Consider the following 20708-nt stretch of genomic DNA (forward strand, 5'->3'; position numbering starts at 1 on the left):
TAAAAGGAGCATTATATAAGGAACTACAGTTCAGGAGAGTTATGGGGGGGGTTTGTGCATAGGGGACAATATAAGGTACAAGGTAAATATATGTCCACAGCTCTGTAACACGCTATCTATACATATAATTATATAAAAACATTATATATATAGTGTTTATACATATATAGTATATATACTAGTATGTATATTCTATAAATATTTATACATATAATAATTATACACATGTATATTTACGCATGTAATAATTATCCAGTATATCACGTGTCTATGTACATTTGCACCCCCCCCCCCATTTAGCAATCTATGTTATATACATATCTTCCTCTGTAATCTCTATTTTTTTTTTTGTCAATGTGTTCTGCCAGGTGGAGGGAGGACAGGGAATTCTCCAAACACTCCACAGTCCCAGCTGACTGTGTGTATCCAACAGGATGTTTTGCCTCCCCCACTTGCCTGGAAATGCATTGCACTTTCTCCCTCACCCAGAAGTGCCACAAGTGGGCAAATCCCAGCCCATGGGCATTTCAGAGCCAGCATGGTCTGGAGCTGATGAATGAAGGAGACCCTTCCCCATTTCCAAACCATTCCAAAACCCCCATAATTGGGACTTTGCATCTTTGAGAAGCAACCAATAATTCAGAAGTGAATGGAACCATTGGGTGAGAAGGGAGCAAATCTCCCAAAGGAGTGAAAATTTTATTCCTTCTTTTCCTCTGTGTTGGCACTGCTGTCCTGAGCTGTTTCCGTGGTCTGACAGACTTTCCTGGCTATACAGATCAAGTCAGGCAGGACAGAGAGACTTACGGCTGTTCGTAAAAATGGATGCTGCCCAAGGGGAAAAAAAGAAAGAAAGAAAGGAACTGTTACTTTCCAAAGCCAGTTTCTCACAAGAGGAAGCATGAATTCTCTGCTTACCAGAAATACACATAAATAGGACTGAGGGGACCATCTCTACTTCAGTCTTAATATTCAGACCTTGCTGTCAGAGGCAATAATCAATTTATCAAGGTGTCTTCAGCTTGCTGGGATTTTGACCCTGCCAGCACTCTGGGAATGCCACTTGCTGCCTTAGGGCTTTTTCCATTTCAGGAAACTCAAAGGACTCACTTAGGTTCCTTTTTTCTAAAGCTAGGGGCTGCTTCAGTTGTCAGAAAAGATGAGTGCAAGCTGTTCCACAGGGAACTCCAGCACCTCTAAGAAAGGCTGATCCCATGAGGATTTAGGGCTGTGCTGTTCTGAAGAACACTGAGGTGCAGGTTTTCAGCACCAAGACAAGAACAGCCAAATCTCTGACTGCTGGGCTGGGACTGGGTTCCTTTTCCACCAACACCATTTTGGCACCATTCTACTGCAGTTCTCTTGCCACCAGCTAAAACTGAATGCACTCCCAAAATACAACACAGAAAAGGTCAGAGGGTGGATGGAACACCCTTCCTCTGAGGAAAGGCCAAGAGAACTGGGATTGTTCAGCCTGGAGGAGAGAAGGCCCCAGGGAGACCTTACTGCAGCCTTTCAAAACTTCAAGGGGACCCATTTTTAGTAGGGCCTGTTGCAAAGGGACAAAGGGACAAAGGATAATGGTTTTAAATGAAAAGAGGAGAGATTCAGGTTAGGTCTGAGGAAGAAACTGTTTATGCTAGGGGTGGTGAAACGCTGGCACAGGTTGTCCAGAGAGGTATTGGATGCATCCAAAGTCAGGTCAGACAGAGCTCTGAGCAACCTGATCAAGTTGAAGACATCCCCACTCATGGCAGGGAGGTTGGACCAGATGGACTTTAAAGGTCCCTTCCAAGCCAAATTCTTGTATGATTCTACTTTGCAAAGCACCCAGATTGGGTGTTGCAGACATCCTTTCTGAAAAATCTTTTCCTTAGCATTCTTCCTCCTGAGAATCTGGGAGGCCTCAGGAACAAAATGTAAACAATGGTTATCTGCTGCTGTGGAATGCAACAGGTGCATCTGGGATTGGCTCATGTTGGTTTATTTGTAATTAATGGCCAATCACAGTCAGCCGGCTCAGACTCTCTGAGACAGAAGCTTTGTTATTCTTTCCTATTGTATTCTTAGCCAGCCTTCTGATGAAATCCTTTCTTCTATTCTTTTAGTATAGTTTTAATATATCATAAAATAATAAATCAAACCTTCTGAAACACAGAGTCAGATCTCCATCTCTTCCCTCATCCAAGAAACCCTGTGAACACCTTCACAACTGGGGATTATCAGGAGAGGAGACTTCCCCCTGCAGCCCCTGGGCCTGTACCTGCAGGAGCTCCCTGGCTGTCCAGCGGATGCTGGGGTTGGTGTCCAGGCAGGAGTGCAGGAAGGCGTGGAACAGAATTGACATCTTGCTGGGCATCCTCAGAGGGGGGTACCTGTTCCGGGCAATCAGGCGCTGAGCCTGGGGACAGAGGAAGCACGGGACAGCCACTGACCATCCCTGGGCTGACAGCTCCACTGCAGGCCCCTCCTGGCTGTCTGAGAGCTCCTGGTGCCTCTCGAGGGGCTGTGATCAGCGTTTGAGGGCAAGGAAGGCGGGAACTGTCAGCCTCCAGAGCAGTGCTGACAATGAGCCTGAGTGTAGCCGAGCTGGTCAGAGCATGGTGCTGGTAACAGCAATCCCCAGATGGGCCATTCTCTCAGGAGCTGGACTTGGTGATCCCTCCCAACTCAGAATATTCTGGGATCTGGAAATCATTCTCTTCATCTGGGTTTGCTGCCTTATACAAGGCAAAAGCAATCCAAAATGGTCTTCCAAGAAAAGTCTAGGAACTTTTTAAAAAAGAGTAGAAGACTGAAATCTTCAAAACTGTTGTATTCCTCGGGAATTAACTGTGCAGCATTTAACCTGGTTTCAGCTAATAGCCATGAGATTTTATCCTGGTATACATTCTTCCACTATTCCTTGCTTGTTTGGTATAAGAACTCATAATTTCATTTTAAGGAATTAGGATCTAAAACTGAAAGCTTCAAAATATGTTTACTACAAGTAGCTTTGCTCAAATATACTTTTAGAAATTTTTATGGTAATACATAATTATGGCATCACTAGAGCCAGTGACTCTCCCTTAAAGGCACTGGTCAGAATTTGAAGAGGCTTCTGGGCCTGCAGATACACTTGTAATGCTTTTCATAATAATTTCCCAATTGGAGAAACCTGCTGCTGTCATTCCCAGCTCCAGCTCAGAGAGAGATCAAACACAGCAGGAGGAACTCAAACAGTGCTGGAGGAAAAAAAGGCACATTTTTGCACTGGAACAGGTCACTTCTCCTCTGATGAGATGCTCTGCAGGGACATTTCTAGAAGTAGGCCTTGGTGGAACTATTTCAGGCTGATTTAAGTGGGATTTTGGTTCATGGGAGACAAAGAATGGGACAGATTGGCAAGACAGTGGTATCTGACAGTGTTTGCACCTTACCTGGATGGGGCTTTCTTTAAAGTATGGAGGTTCTCCCTCCAGCATTTCAATGGCCACAATCCCAAGGGCCCAGATGTCCACTTGGGTGTCATATTCCTTTCTTTTCACAATTTCTGGTGCTACCCAGTAAGGAGAGCCAAGCATCGTGCACCGTGTGCTCCGCTCCGGGCTCAGCTGAGCACACAGGCCAAAATCAGCTGAGGAGGAAAACAAAAATACTGTCAAAGCTAGCTTGAACCATGGAACCAAGCACAAGAATTCCCCACTCTGTGTCTGAGAACAGAGGGATGCTGTGCCCGACCAAGAACACCTACTCAGTTTCACAGAGCCGTCCATCCCGAGAAGAATATTGTCACTTTTGACATCTCTGTGGATCACATTCTTTGAATGAAGAAAATCCAGGGCTTTGAGGCACTGAGACAAAACCCATGAGGGTAAAAGTTAGTTAACCTCATTTCATCACACAAGACAAGGAAATGGCTCTAAAAGATTGAATTTCTAGGTGAAACACCAATTGTTGCTATAGACTGTCCATTCCTAACCCAGCCAGTGGTTCTGCTCTCTCCATCCAGGTGACAAAGGAAAGTTTGCCAAAAAAAAAAATCTCTCCCTCCATTATGAGGTGGATCAGTTTTGTGTGGGAGGCTGCATGACAGAGGTTTTATGTTGGCCTCAACAGCACATTAAGCAGCACATTAGTCACTTTACAGAAACAAACACCATTTGGGATGCAATGCTCTCCTTTTAAGCTGAGGGCTGTGAGAAATGAGTCTCTGTTTTAATTTGCTGTTAGTTTAAAATTCTGCCACCGGCATGTTTGCTTTTACTGGCCAAGAATGCAGTGCAGACATGCTCCAGTTTAATGAGGCAAAGTTTAGAATGTTAAATAAATAAAAAAAGAGACTGACAAAAGTGTCTAATAACAGAGTATAAGAAATGCAGTTGTATTGGCAGGAGGCTCACTTAGATGCCCTTTGTCTTAGGTTGACACACTTTTTGCAAATGTACATTTAGATGAGAAAACAATGAGTAACAAATATTGAGAGCAAAGCTATAAAGTGGACAGGTTCTCTGCTGCATGGCATTGCATTACAGGAATACTCAGACCCGGGATGGTTATTACAAGTAGTAAAAACAGTTCACAACACCTCACAAAAATGGAATTTTTTCCTAGTCAAATCTTCTGACAAAAGGAAATTCTGTTAAGGGAGAAGAGCCATAGGGAATAAAGGTGTGGATCTAGGTACGCTTTGTGATTTTGTGGCACGGCCTTTTGGGGTTTCTTTAAGTCTATTTCCCACAAAATGCATCTTTGTGAGTGACCCCATCTCCTCCAAGACTTTGCCCATTTTCTGTCCTCCACTGCCTGTGGTTCTGTTGGCAGTGTACTATTTCATTTGCATTTTTAACTTTCCTAGTAAAGAACTGTTATTCCTATTCCCCTATCTTTCCTGAGAGCCTCTTAATTTCAAAATTATAATAATTCAGAGAGAGGGGTTTACATTTTCCATTTCAAGAGAAGCTCCTGCCTTGCTTAATAGACACCTGTCTTTTCAAACCAAGACACCCTTTTATTTTACATTTCATAACAGCAGCACTGAAATAAAGTGCTCTGAACACGAAGTCACTCCTGTCCAAGCTATTGGAAGCCCAAGCAGGGTCCCTCACCTCCTTGCTGATAGCAGCTATCATTCCTTCCTCCATTAAGACTCGGACAAGAACACTGGTTAAAGTGCCTCCATCCACATATTCCATCACGAGCCACAGGTCTTCATTCACCAGGTAGCTGAGAGAAGAAAGCAATGGCATGGAGATCAATGTGCACAGCTAAATTACCTTGTGGGAAAGACTGCAGGGGGTTTTGTTTCTGGGTCACTTGTAAATGGAGGCAGAATGAAATGGAGAGACGTTCCTTGTAGGCTACAGAGTATCTGGAACCTGTGCAGTCTAAATGAGAAAGGCTCATGAGAAATGAAATGAAAAATACAATTTAGTAACAGCAGAGACCAATCTGGAACCAGGACACTTGCCATCAACTGAATCATTGTCTTAATTTATCACTTCCACCATTCACTCCAGGAACAAGGCAACACAACTCCAGAGTTATCCGTGGGAGGAGGCTCTGGAGCACTGAGGACAGCTGTTGGCCAACCATTTTGAAAACACTGCATAAAATACAGTCAGAAACAGGAAAAACTATGTAAAACCTGGCAAATTATGTGGATCTCCAAATGAGAATTTAGTCTTCCTGGCTTCCACAGCAATGAAAAATGGAAAACAGCCCAAGGTAGATAATTTCTATGATGGTTTATCAGCACTTGTCATTAAGGCATAGAAAATATGATCAACCTGTAAAAACCAAACCCCCCAAACAACACAGAGGTAATGAACTGACAGGCTGTTGTTTCAGTAAGACATGGCACATCCAGGTTTTTGAAAAGAGGTTTCCAACTACAAACACCAGAAAAGATTAATGGAGACCCAAGGCCATCTCCACCCATCCACTAGAGATGAATAGAGAAATAAGAAAGAGCTCCATGTTCTGCCAGTGCCCAAAGGGGTTTTTTAACCTTTGCCTTGCTGTGTGTGAACAACATTCCCATGCTAACAGCAGAACCACTCACCTGTCTATATAATTGACAATATTGGGATGCCTGTTTTCCTTCATGATCTGAATCTCGTTGACAAGGAGTTCCTTCCTGCTCCGTCTGCGCAGAGGCATCTTCTTTAGGGCCACCTGAAATGAGAGTGGAGCCCAGGGGCTCCAGAAGTTCTGCTGCAGGAGAGCACTGTGGCCACAGCTCTCTTCACAGAGAGCAGCAGGCACAACTCCCCAAGGATTTTTCCTGGGGAAGGCAGTGAGAAGCACAGAGAGAAGAAGAGAAAACAATTCTTAGCCCTATTCACTGCTCCTGTTTTTTCACATGTGGAATGTGTTATGGAGATTGTTGACCGGAAGTGAGTTGTTAATTGGACACAAGTGAAAGTAGTTTTGAGTGATTAGCCAATCGCTCAAAGCTGTGTTTGTCTGGAGACAGTTATGGGTTTTCTTTAGTATAGTTATAATATAGTATTAGTGTAATATAGTATAGTTTTAATAAAGCAATTGTTCAACCTTCTGAATCACGAAGTCAGAGCACATTATTTGCTGCATTGGGGGTGCCTAGCTTGGATAGAGCAAAATGACCATGGAAAGAGTGTTTTTGGAATGATGGGGCCAGGCTGTGCCAACTGCCCTGTGACCACACACCAGGGCTCAGGAAGTGACAGGACAACAGCTGGTTTCACCACTTGTTTAGGTGCCACTTACAGGACACTTGCCAGACACATTTTGCCTTCTAAACTCTGCAAAAATTTCCCTAAACTATCACCCACAGATCTCTGACAACACCCTGCACCCACATTCTTCCCTGATGGCCTCAGTTTATCACCTCTGTTGTTATTCACACAGGTTTTTGCAAGCAGGATTCAGTGACTTCGAAAATACATCAAAACAGCTGGGAATCCTTCAGCAATTCAATGGGGTTTGGCCATTATTTCAGCAACTGCTGCCTGTCTTGGTTGCATAACAAAGCAAACACATGTGTACATGATGGATAAAATCCCATCCTAAAAGATCATAGCAGTTACACACACACAAAAAAAAATTATGATCCCACAAAATTTCTCAGCTCTTAAACTTCGATTTTGCTACTCCATAAGCAATCTGAACTCCACAGTTCAGATTTGCAATTATTTTCTGGGTTTCTAAAGAAATAACCCATTCTCTGGTATTTTAAGCCTTAATTATGTCCCTCTCTTAAAGACACCACTGGCCCTCTAGCATTCTTTCTGCACCTGAGTAGGAACAAAGCTTGTCCAAAATGAGTTTTTTGCAGGCTGCCATTGCTCTGTGCTTGAGGAAAGGCTGTGCAGGAAAGCTCTACTGGGCACCCAAAGCTCCAGCAGAGCTCACAGCAGAGGGGAAAGCCCTGAAGAGCCGCTCAGTGTGCTGGGAGCACACTGGCACTCACCACATCTCCTGTGGCTGGGTCCGTGGCTTTGTAAACAGTCCCGAAACCCCTGGAAACAAAAGAGCAGTGAAGAAAGGAGAAGCAGTTCAGGTGCTGGGGGTGAAAGCCCGCCCAGACAGGAGATCTCTGCTGCATGAAGTGTTTTAAAACACCTTGGTTCATCTATTCTTCAAACAGCAGCACAGCAGCCCTCTGAAGAAAAAGAGCTGGAGCACAGATCTTCAAAACCTAAGAGCAGGGGGAGGGTGTGCCTACAAAAACTGAGAAATATTTAAATTTTATCAATTTTGCCTTATTGCATTGGGTTTTTTCCTTCTTTTTGTATCTCTGTGTGTCTTTTTTTCCCACAGAATGCATGCTGCAGACTACACAGGGTTGGATTTTGTATGACAGTGCAAAAATTTATTATTTCACCTCCAGTTTCAATTGCTAAACGATGTGGTTATAATCTGGATTACTGAAGGTTTTTAAGTAAAATATTTGAAACAAATGTCATTGAGAACTTTTATCACACAGCTGTGGGGTAGTAAGGTGCTCTTTTAGGCAATAAGGTTTGAGGGATGAGAGATCTTGCAGGTCCTGCAAGTGTATAATCCAGAGTACCAAATATTTTTTTAGCAAAATATTTGAAACAAGTGTTACTGAGAATTTTATCTGACAGCTGTGGGGTGGTAAGGTGTTCTTTTAGGCAATAAGGTTTGAGGGATGGGAGATTTTTCAGGTCCTGCTCCTTGTTGCAGGTGAGGCATTGCCAGCATCGAGTTTTCTTTGACAACAGCTTCTGACCACAATTATTAATTCTGACTTGTACTGAGATGGAGGATCTAAACCCATATCATGTTTGGAGCTTGCCTGGATTCACACTTGATATTACAGCAGCAAAATGCCCAGCCATCGCTTTGTAGGAGTAACTGGGATGGGACTTACCCTTGGCCAACTTGAACAAAATCAATGTATTTCGTCTTAGGGTCCCCCTCGTTGACAATGCCCCCTGAAAGAAATGAAATGCAGGATGCTCACTTCAAACAGACACCACCCTCCAGCAGATGGGAGATGCAGCCCCACTGTCTGGCTGTGAGCCCTCTGTGGGCAACAACAGCAACAGAGGCAGCTCCAAAGCACAGATATTTCCACATATATTTCTTTTTGAACAGTTACCTTGACAAGAAACAAAGCACCAGCAGAAATATTCACAAGAGACAGGAAAGACCAGGTACCAAAGCAAGAGTTTGTTTTCTACAAATATTTAGGAGATCTAAAACGACACAGCCTTTATTTTCCTGGGAATAAACCCTTTGTGTGACTCAACAAAAGGTTTAATATTTCTGAAGATTTAATGCACCTTGGGTTCTGGGATTCATTTTTAAGAAACGGTGCAAAGTGTTTCCAGGAGAGAAGGGGACCTTCCCAACTTTCAGCAGTTCACCAAAGGATCGTCTTTATGATTTTAAAGAACAGCATCTCATGTTATAATCAATAATGATGGGGCTTTAGGATCCAGGACCCTCATCATGGGTTACCAGGCTAACTTCTGGTGATAACCTTGCCTGTACCATTTGAAGGACCACACTGCTTGTCTTCAGTCTAAGAGGTTGCTGTGGAGTATTTTTGCTCCAATGTCTTGTCAGGGGACTAAAGAGAATTTAGGAACCCAAATATCCTGCTTGATTAGGCCATCAGCACTCAGGAGTTCAGTAGCTCATTCACTAGGTCACAGCACCTTCTGCTGAATCAGAAACCATCCCTGCTTTTGCCTTCAGCACAGATGGAAGGGCAGGGAAACTGAACCCAGTCTGAGCTGCCCTGGGGAATGCCCAGAGAGAATTCTGCTTCCTGTGTCCCTTTGGTGCACGTACTCAGCTGTTCCAGCACTTCCTCTATCACACAGAATTTCTTCTGCAGCCGGACCGTGGGTTTGTCCAGAGGACCTGAGCTTCTGCTGAGGGTGTCAGACAGGAGAAGTGTCTCATCATCTGCATCTTCAGCTCCCAGCAGAGAGCTTGTGTGGATCTGTGATGAGAAATCAGTGTCAGGAAGGGAGCTGGCAGGGATACCCTGAGCTTGTATTCCAAATGCAAACCCTCAGGAAGACGCCTGTCAGCCATATCCACTGCTCTAAACACCTTTTTGCTGTCCACATCACAAACTGAATGAATAAAACCAAAGCAAGTTCATGGCCAGTTACATGTTCAATTTTCATGGATTTTCTCAAATAATCTGTGCAGAGGGGCAGGTACATCCAGGAGACAATTTCTCCTGTATCCTGCAAGGGAAACTAATGACTAAAAGGGAAATTCAAACCCAGTTTTCCAGGTGCCACTGGCTGGGGTGAAGCACAATGTCATGGCAGGACTCCAGCTGTGAATGGCAGCTGCTGAATGGCAGAAGCTCTGAATTGCACCAATGGTAACCAAAGCTGGCACTTACTGATCCTCCTGAGGAAACAGCTGCAGGTTCCTTATCCACCTTCTTCTCATTATCCTCTTGTCCAGGAAGGGAAAGAGCCAGCTGAGGTTCTGGTGGCAATGTTGTGGCTTGGGGACAGGAGTGAGAGTCTCCCTTCTGCCATTTGGGAGGTTTGATAGTTACACACAACTTTCAGCTGCTTTGACATCAGAAACTGATCTAGACATGCACATGGTCCTACAGCCTCAATTCTCTGTTGCACATGTCCCAGTACAATTTAAATATCTATAAATTATGGGGGGTTGAAACAACCCCAGCTGCTGCCCTGCAGGGGCAGAGCACTACATCAAGTTGCCCCAAATTTGATGTTTCCACCTGCTTTAAAGCTTAGAGGCCACTTAGAGAACTGAAGCAAATCAAAGGCACCATTTTACACCTTCACACCTCACTGTTGCTCTATTTAAAATGCTTAATATTAACCCTAATAAATTTGGCCAGTGGATGTCATGCCTCTCTCTAGGATTGTTACTGCAACCCAACATTTATTAGTGTGGATTGTTATTTAAAACTTCCTTTCAATGGTTCCAGTGAGTTACATTATCAATTATAACCTTATTTATGCTCAGCTATATATCCAGCTGTACTAAAGATAAATCATGAAACTTGCTAGAAAGGGAGTTCTAAGTTGTTAAAACTAAATTAAAATGGGGCAATCATACAGTATTGAAAATTGCTGTGAATTAGATATTCCACCATGGCTAAACCCACAATCTTCCCCCAGCAAAACCAGACTTTAATTTGTTTAAAAGCTTTGAACAGAAACTGAGGAAACAGCCAGGGATCCCTTTGCTGCTGCTGCAAAACCAGCCACGGACATTTTTTCAGGGTGGCATGCTGTTGGAGAAGCAAAGCTCATTCACAGCTTATTCCACAGTTCTTAAACTCTAGGAATGTCAAAGGTTCCTTTCCCACTCACCAAAGGACAGGTTGCCATGTATCCACCTCTGGATAACTGGATGATCAGATCTGCAGTGGGCAAGAGAAGATGAACCAGATGCTGTTAGAAAACTGCCTCTTGTGGGGCATCCTCCATGGAACAAGTCAGCCCAAATAAAAGAGCATTTTTATTTCACCAAATCCCTCCAGGAGCAACAGTTCTTTTCCACAATAAGGAACTGAACAGGACAAAATACCAGATTATTTTTTTTTATACCTTTCTATTTTTTGTGCTGCTTCACCAGCAAATAAGTAGAAACTCAGTCAAGAAAATGCAAATTGTTCTTTAATAGTCAATGATTCTGCTCTGCCCAAGAGCTAAAGAAGTTTTCCTACTATTAAATTGCATATGTTGGTTCTCTTTTGTTTGCTGAAAATGCTTCCCTAGAAAAGCTTTCCCAAAATCCCCTTAGCTGTGTGAATTCTATTCTGATACTGCACAGGAACAGCTCCTGGGTTCAGGAGGATACACTATTGGGAAGTTACATCTCTTCATGAAGGTTATCACTATTTTAGCACAGGTGGTTAGTAAAATCTTTTAATTATGGGGGGAAAAAGATCTTTTCCCTCAGTTCTGAAGATAATTGCACAGTTTTTGTAAGCACTTCTGACAAGCTCTTCCAGGCTGCATTTTGGAAAGAGCAAAGTGAGGGAATTACAGACTCCCCAAACTGTTGTGCATAGGGAATGGAACCCCCACAGGGCTCCCCACATTCCAAATGCTGTCCCCATTGAGACACCCCTTTTAGCAGAAGCTGTTGACAGGAGCTCTACCAAACCAACACCATCTCAGTGTCATTGCTGTTCCAAACTCAGCTCAGTTCCTAAGGAAGAGCAGAAAAGCCACAGTGATCCCAAAGCCAGGTATGCTGCACCTAGGGCAAAGCACTACTCACTCCTCAGATGAGCTGTCAGCAGCCAGGGTTTATCTGGGTCAAAATACAGCGCAGATGCAGCAGACAGAAAATCACGCACTGTGGCAACAACTTGCTGGATCATTTCTGCAGAGCTGTGCTAGAACTTGCAGAGCTGCATAACCCAAAATTCAGCTAAAACCCTTGCTGGTGTGCAGGCAGCCCACTGAGAACTCCTGGAGGAGGAGGATCCTCCTGGAATGGCAGCAGAAGGGGCATTGAGGTGGTCTGGGTTGCAGGAATGGCGGTGTCCTGTTGGCACTGCAGGGATGTGCCAACCTTTCGGTGGCACCCCAACGGGCCCTGACATCACAGTGGCAGCAGCTGCAGGCTCACACTCTGTGGAATGGTTCCAGGCTGCTCCTGCAGCAGCTGGATGCTCCATTTGGCTCATTCTGGAGCCTGACATCCCTTTATGGCAGTGAGATGTCGACCTTCCTCCTGATGCAAAGCTCCTATTTCTGCATGGAGCTCATCACGGAAATCAATTCTTCACTTCCATGGAGTAAAAATTTAAGGCTAAACTCTACTGTATTTGCAGGGTTCCCAGATGAAGGAAGGAATGATGAATCTGACTCCATGCTCTTAGAAGTCTAATTTATTATTTTATGATACTATATTATATAAAAGAATACTAAACTAAACTATACTAAAGAGTACAGAAAGGATACTTACAGAAGGTTAAAAAGGTAATAATGAAAACTCATGACTCTTTCCAGAGCCCTGACACAGCTTGACACTGATTGGCCAAAGAATGAAAATAATTCATACCAGAATCCAAAGAAACAATCACCTGTTGGATAAAAAAAATCTCCAAACATTCCATATGAGCAAAATAGAGGAGAAGCAATAAGATAATATTGTTTTCCTTTTTCTCTGAGGCTTCTCAGCTTCCCAGGAGCAAAATCCCAGGCAAAGGGATTTTTCCAGAAAATATAACTGTGACAAAACTCATTTTCCTGATGATTCTTTGATTCCATTACAAATCTCTTCTCCATTGGTAGACAAAACACTGGACTTTTGATGCTCAGTAACAAAATCTTGCTGAAATGGTCTCTGCTGTCAGATTAGAGGGAAAACCTCACCCTGATGGAATTACTTTCCAGCACACCAGGGAACACTGTGGGGGAAAGACTCTGCCTCTCACAATCCTAACACTGAGGTGCTAAGGACTCTCCTGGCCCAGCTCCTGTAGCTCTGCTGTCAATGTACAGAACACAGAGCTTGGAAATCCCTGATGCCCCTACAAAAACATATTCCCTTGGATGTGAGGGAACCCTGCAGGATCAGCTCCCTCAGTGGACAGACAGCTCTTCAACCCTCCTCCTCTCCAATTTCTGTGCGCACAGAAGATGTGCTCAGGCTCTGAATAGCTTTTCTCTCTGCAACAATGGAATATCAGGGCCCTTTCAGAGCATAATTTCATCCATTTCTCTCCCTTCCACCCTCTCATGAATTACTAATTTAAAGTGACTTAATATCTATTCTCTATTCCCCTTCGGCTTTGCATATTTTAATTATGCCTCTTCCTAATCCTCATTTTCCCAGAACAGACTTAAATAACCCAAATTACCCCATCAGTAACTGTCTTTGATACCTCAGTTATTGCAGCTAATTTGCCAAACATGCTATTTTTGTGGGTTTTTTTCTAACACCAAGTGATCCCACACTCTGTTCCACCAGCTTTTACCTACAAACCAAAGTGATCTGCTGCATGAAATTACATCTCCATCAAAATTCTGCTTTTTTTAAAGTATTATTGCTGCTAAATCACTTCCTGGAAGATTTTAGTGACATTTTTCAGCCTTATCTTGGACTGCCAATGGGCAGGTGAGGACAGTGCTGGAGATGTTGGGAGAAATCCTGCTTGTCTCTGCTCAGCCTGAGGACTGCTCCAGTTCAAAACAGAACAATAAATGTCCTTTGCAAAGGGATTTTTCTGCAAAACACTGACATTATTTTGTCAGAATACAATGTTTGCCAAGAGAGGAGCATTCACAGAGCTATTTCTGCAGTGAGAGGGCATCTTTAGCCAAGACAATAAATAACTACTGGTCCCAGAGAGCTGCTGCCCACAGGCTCTCAGGAGTGGCTGCAGCCATGTGCTTGTGCAGCACAAGAAAAACAGCCCCAGGTAAATTAGAAAGCCCCTAAAAAGAAAACAAGCTCACAGTCATAGTTAATAATGCAGATATTGGATCTGTCATATTATTTTAGGAGGCAAAGAAAATGTGACCTTGGCATTTTTATTAAGCTTTTCCTCTGTCACTTTGAAGCAAACTTTTGAAGGGTGAAATTCCATTTATTTTCAGGAAATACAGATCCTGGGGCAGGGGACAGGCAGACAGGGAGGGGCTGCAGGAGCAGGCTGTGTCCCTGGAGCTGTGAAAAAGGCAGACTGCCAGGCACACTGGCTCATCAGGCTCTTTGTGTTTTCCCAGTTTGGAAAGAAGTTCCTTGCAATCCCATCCTTTCCTGCTCCAACCTACTAAGTGTCCTCAGCAAGAGCAGGAGTAAGGAATGGCATTTGAGCACAAGGCATCATGTAAAACCAAGCCATCCAGACAAGAAAAGCCAGCAATGAATGTGGAGCAGGGTTCTGAGCTGCCCCAGGGCTCTTGGACCACATTTCAGTGTAAATGTGGTACTGAGATCACCAGAACCAAGAAAGCAAAGCCCAGAAGTGCCATGAGCTTCTGAGGAGTGGGGAGCACTGCCTGGGGATTAACCACCAGAATTGCTCCAGGCCTGCGTTTCACTTTCCACCTGCTGAGGCAGGGAGATTTATCCAGCTTCAAACATGGAAGAGCACGTCATGTTTGCAGTGTGCCCTGATTCAACAATGATCTTCTCATCCCTGGCAGCTTCCCTTCTCCACGACCATCCACCTGTTGGGAAATATATTTGGAAAAAAAAGTTACTTTAATAACTAGCACTCAGGAATCACCCCTTCTTCCAGAATTTCATTTGGTGTTATTTGAAGAGCTCTTTCCGTGCATGTTATCAAAAAATTTACTCATTTGGGCTTTCCTACTGTATGGGATGGCTTTACTTTGCCCTGCTTGTGCAGCTGTCCAGGGTTTACTTTTACCATCACGCATCCCTCGGCACTTGGAACATGTTCCTGCTGAGCTGAGAAGGACAGACCGGGACAGCTTCACGGCAAGGGATCCACACCCTGCAGGTCCGACCCCACCTCAGCTCGGAGCTCTGACAGCCCCGAGCGCCAGATCCGGAGCTTCCCTCACGCTGCAAAACTGCAGGGAGAGCCCCCAAAGGCGGAGCCCCCGCTGTCCCCACACCCTCACACAGCAGGCACCGGCCGCTCCCGTGCCGCCCCGCCGCCCTCACAGGGGCTGACCGCCTCCACTGCCTCCCCTCACGGCCCCGCAGCCCCGTCCCTGCCGGAGCCCCCTCACCCGCTGCCGCGCTGTCGCTGCTGGGCTCGTCGCGCAGCTGCATCCCGGTTATGCGGAGGATGCCGGAGCTGCCCGCCTCCCCCAGGGATGAGAAGGAGAGGGCGAGGTGCGCAGGACCCCCAGCCCCGCCGCCCCGCTTCGGTCCCGCTCCCCGTCCCCCACCCAGCCGCCATCTTAGCACAGACCCCACCAGCCCCTCAATAACCGCGGGGAGGCGTGGCCTCTGCCCGCCCCGCGGCCGCTCCCACCAATCGGCGGTGGGGGCGGAGCTGAGGGGCGGGGCTCGGCGGGGAGGGGGCGGGGCTGTGAGCCGCGACCGCCAGGGGGCGCTGCCGGGCCGGTACTGAGGGGCCTGAGGCGGGGAGAGCCCGGGAATGGGGAACTGGGAATGGGGAAACTGGGAATGGGGAGAGACTGGGAATGAGGGGAAACTGGGAATGGGGAGAGACTGGGAATGAGGGGAAACTGGGAATGAGGGGAAACTGGGAATGGGGAACTGGGAACAGGGAACTGGGAATGGGGAGAGACTGGGAATGAGGGGAAACTGGGAATGGGGAGAGACTGGGAATGGGGAAACTGGGAATGGGGAAAGTGGGAATGTGGAAAGTGGGAATGGGGAGAGACTGGGAATGGGGAACTGGGAATGGGGAGAGGCTGAGAATGGGGAGAGACTGGGAATGGGGAGAACTGGGAATGGGGAGAGGCTGGGAATGGCGGAACTGGGAATGGCGGAACTGGGAATGGGGAACTGGGAATGGGGAGAGACTGGGAATGGGGCAACTGGGACTGCAGAAAAATGGGAATGGGAGAAACTGGGAATGTGGGAGACTTGGATAAGAGAGAGACTGGGATAGGAGGGAGACATGGGTCCCTCCTCAGACCCAAAGGTCACCTGTACCAGGTGCTACAGAGCTTCACTTTTCTGGAAAACAGGGAAAATACCAAGCTAAGAATCTTCATGGCAGAACAAAGGGAAAGAGCCTGGAAGAGCAGTTTTGTTCTCTTTATTTTCTCCAGAAGACAGTTTTCAAGTGACGCCGTGCTGTTATAGGACAAATTCACATTTAACAATAAATCACGAGCTCTTGGTGGTGGAGTGGCACCAAGGAGCTGTCCTGCTCCCAGTGAGGAGCTGGGAGTGCTCCTGAGGTTCCCTTCATCAATTAAAGGCACAAATATTGTGTGCAAAATGCAGAGTACCAGGAAAGTAATGGGATTTCTGTCACTGGAGCCATTGGGGTGTAGGGTGGAGATCCTCCATACCCTCAGGTACAAATGTGTGCATGCAGATGCTGAACAGTTCCTGGCATGTATTCCCACAGCTACCCTGGCTTGGTCCCCAAGGAAAAAACATTTACTTGCATTTGAGTCGTGTAGTTTTGGGTCCATTTCACTGGAAGTGAACAGTCATATATATATATTTTGTGGTTACATATTTAAAACCTGTGATATGATGTGACTGTGTTCACAGGGGTCCGAGGATGAGGGAAGAGATGAGGATCTGACTCCATGTTTCAGAAGGCTTGATTTATTATTTTATTATATATATGACATTAAAACTATACTAAAAGAATAGAAGAAAGGATTTCATCAGAAGGCTGGCTAAGAATAGGAAAGAATGATAACAAAGGCTTCTGTCTTGGACAGAGTCTGAGCCAGCTGGCTGTGATTGGCCATTAATTAGAAACAACCACATGAGACCAATCACAGATGCACCTGTTGCATTCCACAGCAGCAGATAACCATTGTTTACATTTTGTTCCTCTCAGCTTCTCAGGAGGAAGAATCTTAAGGAAAGGATTTTCCATAAAAGATGTCTGTGACAATATGAGGTTCTTTATTTTTGCTATTGTTTAAAAGAAACCAGAAACTAGCGAGGGAAATAGAATTATAGAATCATCAAAGTTGGAAAAGGCCTCTAGGATCACCAAGCATCAGCACTGTCACCATGCTCACCACTAAACTGTGTCCTCAGCTGCCATACCCACATGGATTTTGAACAGTTCCAGGGATGGAGACTCCACCACCTTCCTGGAATCCTCTTCCAGGGCCTGACAACCCTTCCCACGCAGAAGTGTTTGAGAGAATCCTGCTGAGTTTAAAGACAGAGAAAGGAAATAATTCCAAAATTATTGTTATTATTCAAAACTCTTTGTTTTTGATAGGAACATTAGATTGCATAAATGTTTCTTATGAATGCACCTTTCCCATCCCAGTGATTGCAGTTTGATTTTTCCCTCGCTGCTGTTGTGTGAGTACAAGGGTTTAATGCAATCCTACCTTGCCACCTCGTGGCATTTCTGTGAATTAGCGCAGTTCAGTTTCCTGGAGTCAGTTTGGGATTGTGTTCATTTCCTCAGGAGAGGGCTCCTGTTTGCCCATTCACCCTCCCAGCCAGGGGAAACCAGCTGGGGGCTGTTCTGCAGCCCGGAGTGGCACAGAGGTCACAGGTGGTTGAACCAGGTGCTGTGAGGCTGCTGGAATTGTGGTGGGCCAGAGGAAACGGGACACATGCCAGAAGGTAAAACAGGGATAGCAGACACAACAGCATCTATTCATTTTAAACTAATTTTTTTTTTTTTTTCACTTAGCAATGGTATAGAATATTTCTTTGCTTTTAGAGCAACGCCTATGTTTTCATGCTGGGAAATGTTGTTTTGTCTTCGTAGGTAGCAGGAACATGAAATTTCAGGAGGAAAAACCCCATGGGATCACCTACAGTTCTCCTTGTTCCTGCTTAGCATAAAAGTGCAAATTAATATCTTCTTCACAAATATGTGTAGCTCAACAGAATTTTGTTTTCTCAGTAATATTCCAATTGCTGGTATTGAGATGGAGAGGGCTTCTGCTCTGCTTATTTTTCTTAGTAACAATTAGAACTGTGCTGCTTTCTTTCAGCTGTTTATTAACACGTTCGGGTTTGGTTTGTTTTGTGAGAAAGCAGATAATATGCCAGGGTGAGTTTCTAAACATTTTTTTTTCACTTGAATATAGAGATTGAATTTTTATCAGATAATCTTTCACTAGCACAAAAAGTTATGAGCATGTAGAGCTTCCAGAGGGAATGATTGTTTAGAACAGCTCTTTCCTGTGGAGGGGCCTAAATGCTGATTTATCAGTGCTGAAAGTAATCTGGATCTTCATTCTTCCTTATCTCATCTTCCTCCTCTCCCCTTTCCCCTCCAGAACAAAGCACTGACCCTCACAAGCTTTGTTTCAACAGATGAACACATTCTAACACAATATTAATAGCAGTGATCAGTAAATAATGGATTTTCAGTGTCTGCCTGCCTGCTGGGGTGAAGACTGCTGTGTAAATAAGTTGACCCAGCAGAACTGCAGTCAGGCTGCTGGAAGCAGTGCACCAATCCCTGCTGGATTCACTGCTCTCCAGATGAGACCTGGGGCACAGTAATTACACTGCACATCCCTGATTGCCTTTTCTCCTGCTGCTAATTGTTGCTTGGTGGTTAGATGAATACTTAATAGAGAAGAAGAACATCGTGTTGTATTGTATCCTTTTCAATTTTTTTTTTTTTAATAATTTTTGTTCTTTTCCACTTTGGAAAGGAAAGAGCTAGCTGCTGGCAATGGGAATCTTTTTTTTTAGTCTTGAATGTATTTAAACACAATTGTTAAGAATTGATAATTGATAAATTGGTACATTAATTGATAAATTAATTGATAATAATTGATAAATCAGCATTTAGGCCTCTCCACAGGAAAGAAGCTGTTCTAATCAATCATTTTATTTATATTCCATTTATATTCAATTTTATTTATATTCCATTTATAGCACATTTATACGGTGCAGAAGAAATCTTGGGTTTGTTCTTTTTAAGGTTTAGGGGAGAATTCCAGTGATTTCCTGGCTATCAGAGAGTTACAGAATTATAGAATATCCTGATTTGGAAGGGACACACAAGGAACATCGATGTCCAACTCCTGGCTGGCTTTAGGGTTTTGCTGTAACCACAGAATGGGACCACAAGAGGTCAACAGCGACCTGTAATGGCTAATACCCCTTCTTCCTGTAAATGAAACACTTTCTAATAAAAACAGTTAATCAGACTAGATTTTCTAGTTATTTTAGAGAAGATCTTCTATTGTTTATAGAAATAATTATAATGTTGTTAACAATCTCTTTTTCTAAAGATATTTGAAGGGTGATGATCTAGCACTCATTAATTAATCTGTTCACCTTTATATGGAAAGGAACTTATCAAAAACTAAGTAAATTGTCAAGAATTGTATGTTTTCCAGAGATCATGATTGGTTTTGTTCATATAATAATAAAATAAGCTTACATTCACTTTGTTAAATTTGTCACCATGGCCATTAATGTGCAAATTTATTTCTATATCTATATACATTTTAAAAAAATTCACTGAGATGTTAAAATGGCACATTGATTTCCTTCTTAAAACTTGAATATATTGTGTAGGGCTAAGACTTCCCAGCTGACCACCCTCCACAGCTTTTATTGTAGCTGTTTTTGTTGATGGAAAGGAAGCATTTACACATCCCCAGCTTTTATTAGCACCTAAACTTCAGTCTGGGCAGCTGGAAACTGCATTTTTTCCTCACACCCCGTTTTTTTATCATTCTACATCTCATAATCACTTTCTCCTTTATCAATCAGATGAAGAGCTCAGAATTAGCTGTTCTCCAGGGTGAAAAGGCTGGATGAGGGTAACACCCCAATGGTTTGGGGAGGGACATTAAAGCTCATCCAGTTCCACCTTCCATTATCTCAGATTGCTCCAAGCTCCGTCAAACCCAGCCTTGGACAATTCCAGGGATGGGGCAGCCACAGCTTCTCTGGAAACCATTGTAATAGCAAATACAAAATAAAAAAAAGGTCTTGTAATACTTTCCACTGAATGACACAAGTATGATATGATAATAGTAATGAATAACTGATGTAACCAGGAATTCCTGTTGAATATTTGCTCCTTTTGCATCCACAGGTAATTCAGCAAGTTCCCCTTAAGTTTTGAAAAAGAAAACATTTTCATGTACATGCTTTCAGAAGCCTTAAAAACAGGGGATGCCTTGAATAGAGAGAGTTCAATTAAAGGAAGTAATTTCAGAATATAATTGACAATTTTTAAGTAAATGTGGCCTTGTAACAGAATGCAGATGGCAAACCCACTCTGCGGCCGACCCCGGGCTGTGATGGAGAAACAAGCAGGAGGTGCAATACATTCTATTAATTATTTTCTCTGCTACAGTTGTTTGCTATATAATACAGGTCAACAGGGGTTATCCTGAAGCTTCTCCTAATATATTAGTAAATAAATTTGAACAGATTTTAATTTGCTAATGGAAAGGTCTGAGCCAGTTGCAAATAGGAGTGGAGCTACTCTGTCTTGCTCATTGCTATGCAACATGGCTGCTGCCAGCCATTCATACAAAATGTTACATTTCCATAAAGCACAATGTAATTTGTCACGGAGGAAAGGGGAAAAAAACCCACAAAAAATAACAACAACAACAATAAAAATCCCAGCTCTGTAAGCTATATTAAAGATAAATGTG

At 44.0% G+C, this 20708-nt stretch overlaps 1 protein-coding gene across 1 annotated transcript; it reads right to left on the bottom strand.

The window, feature by feature from the left end:
* Nucleotides 1-682: 682 nt before the first annotated feature.
* LOC131563791 (serine/threonine-protein kinase PAK 3-like) lies at nucleotides 683-5186 on the bottom strand. The gene is made up of 4 exons (XM_058813942.1): nucleotides 5088-5186; nucleotides 3734-3833; nucleotides 3420-3616; nucleotides 683-828 (listed from the first exon to the last, which is right to left on the bottom strand). Exons 1-4 carry the CDS (start codon nucleotides 5172-5174, stop codon nucleotides 700-702), a joined length of 513 nt encoding a protein of 170 aa, XP_058669925.1. The 5' UTR covers nucleotides 5175-5186; the 3' UTR covers nucleotides 683-699.
* Between the last annotated feature and the right edge of the window lie 15522 nt (nucleotides 5187-20708).

This window comes from Ammospiza caudacuta, chromosome 14, assembly GCF_027887145.1.
Source record: "Ammospiza caudacuta isolate bAmmCau1 chromosome 14, bAmmCau1.pri, whole genome shotgun sequence".
In the NCBI taxonomy this organism is placed as follows: Eukaryota; Metazoa; Chordata; class Aves; order Passeriformes; family Passerellidae; genus Ammospiza; species Ammospiza caudacuta.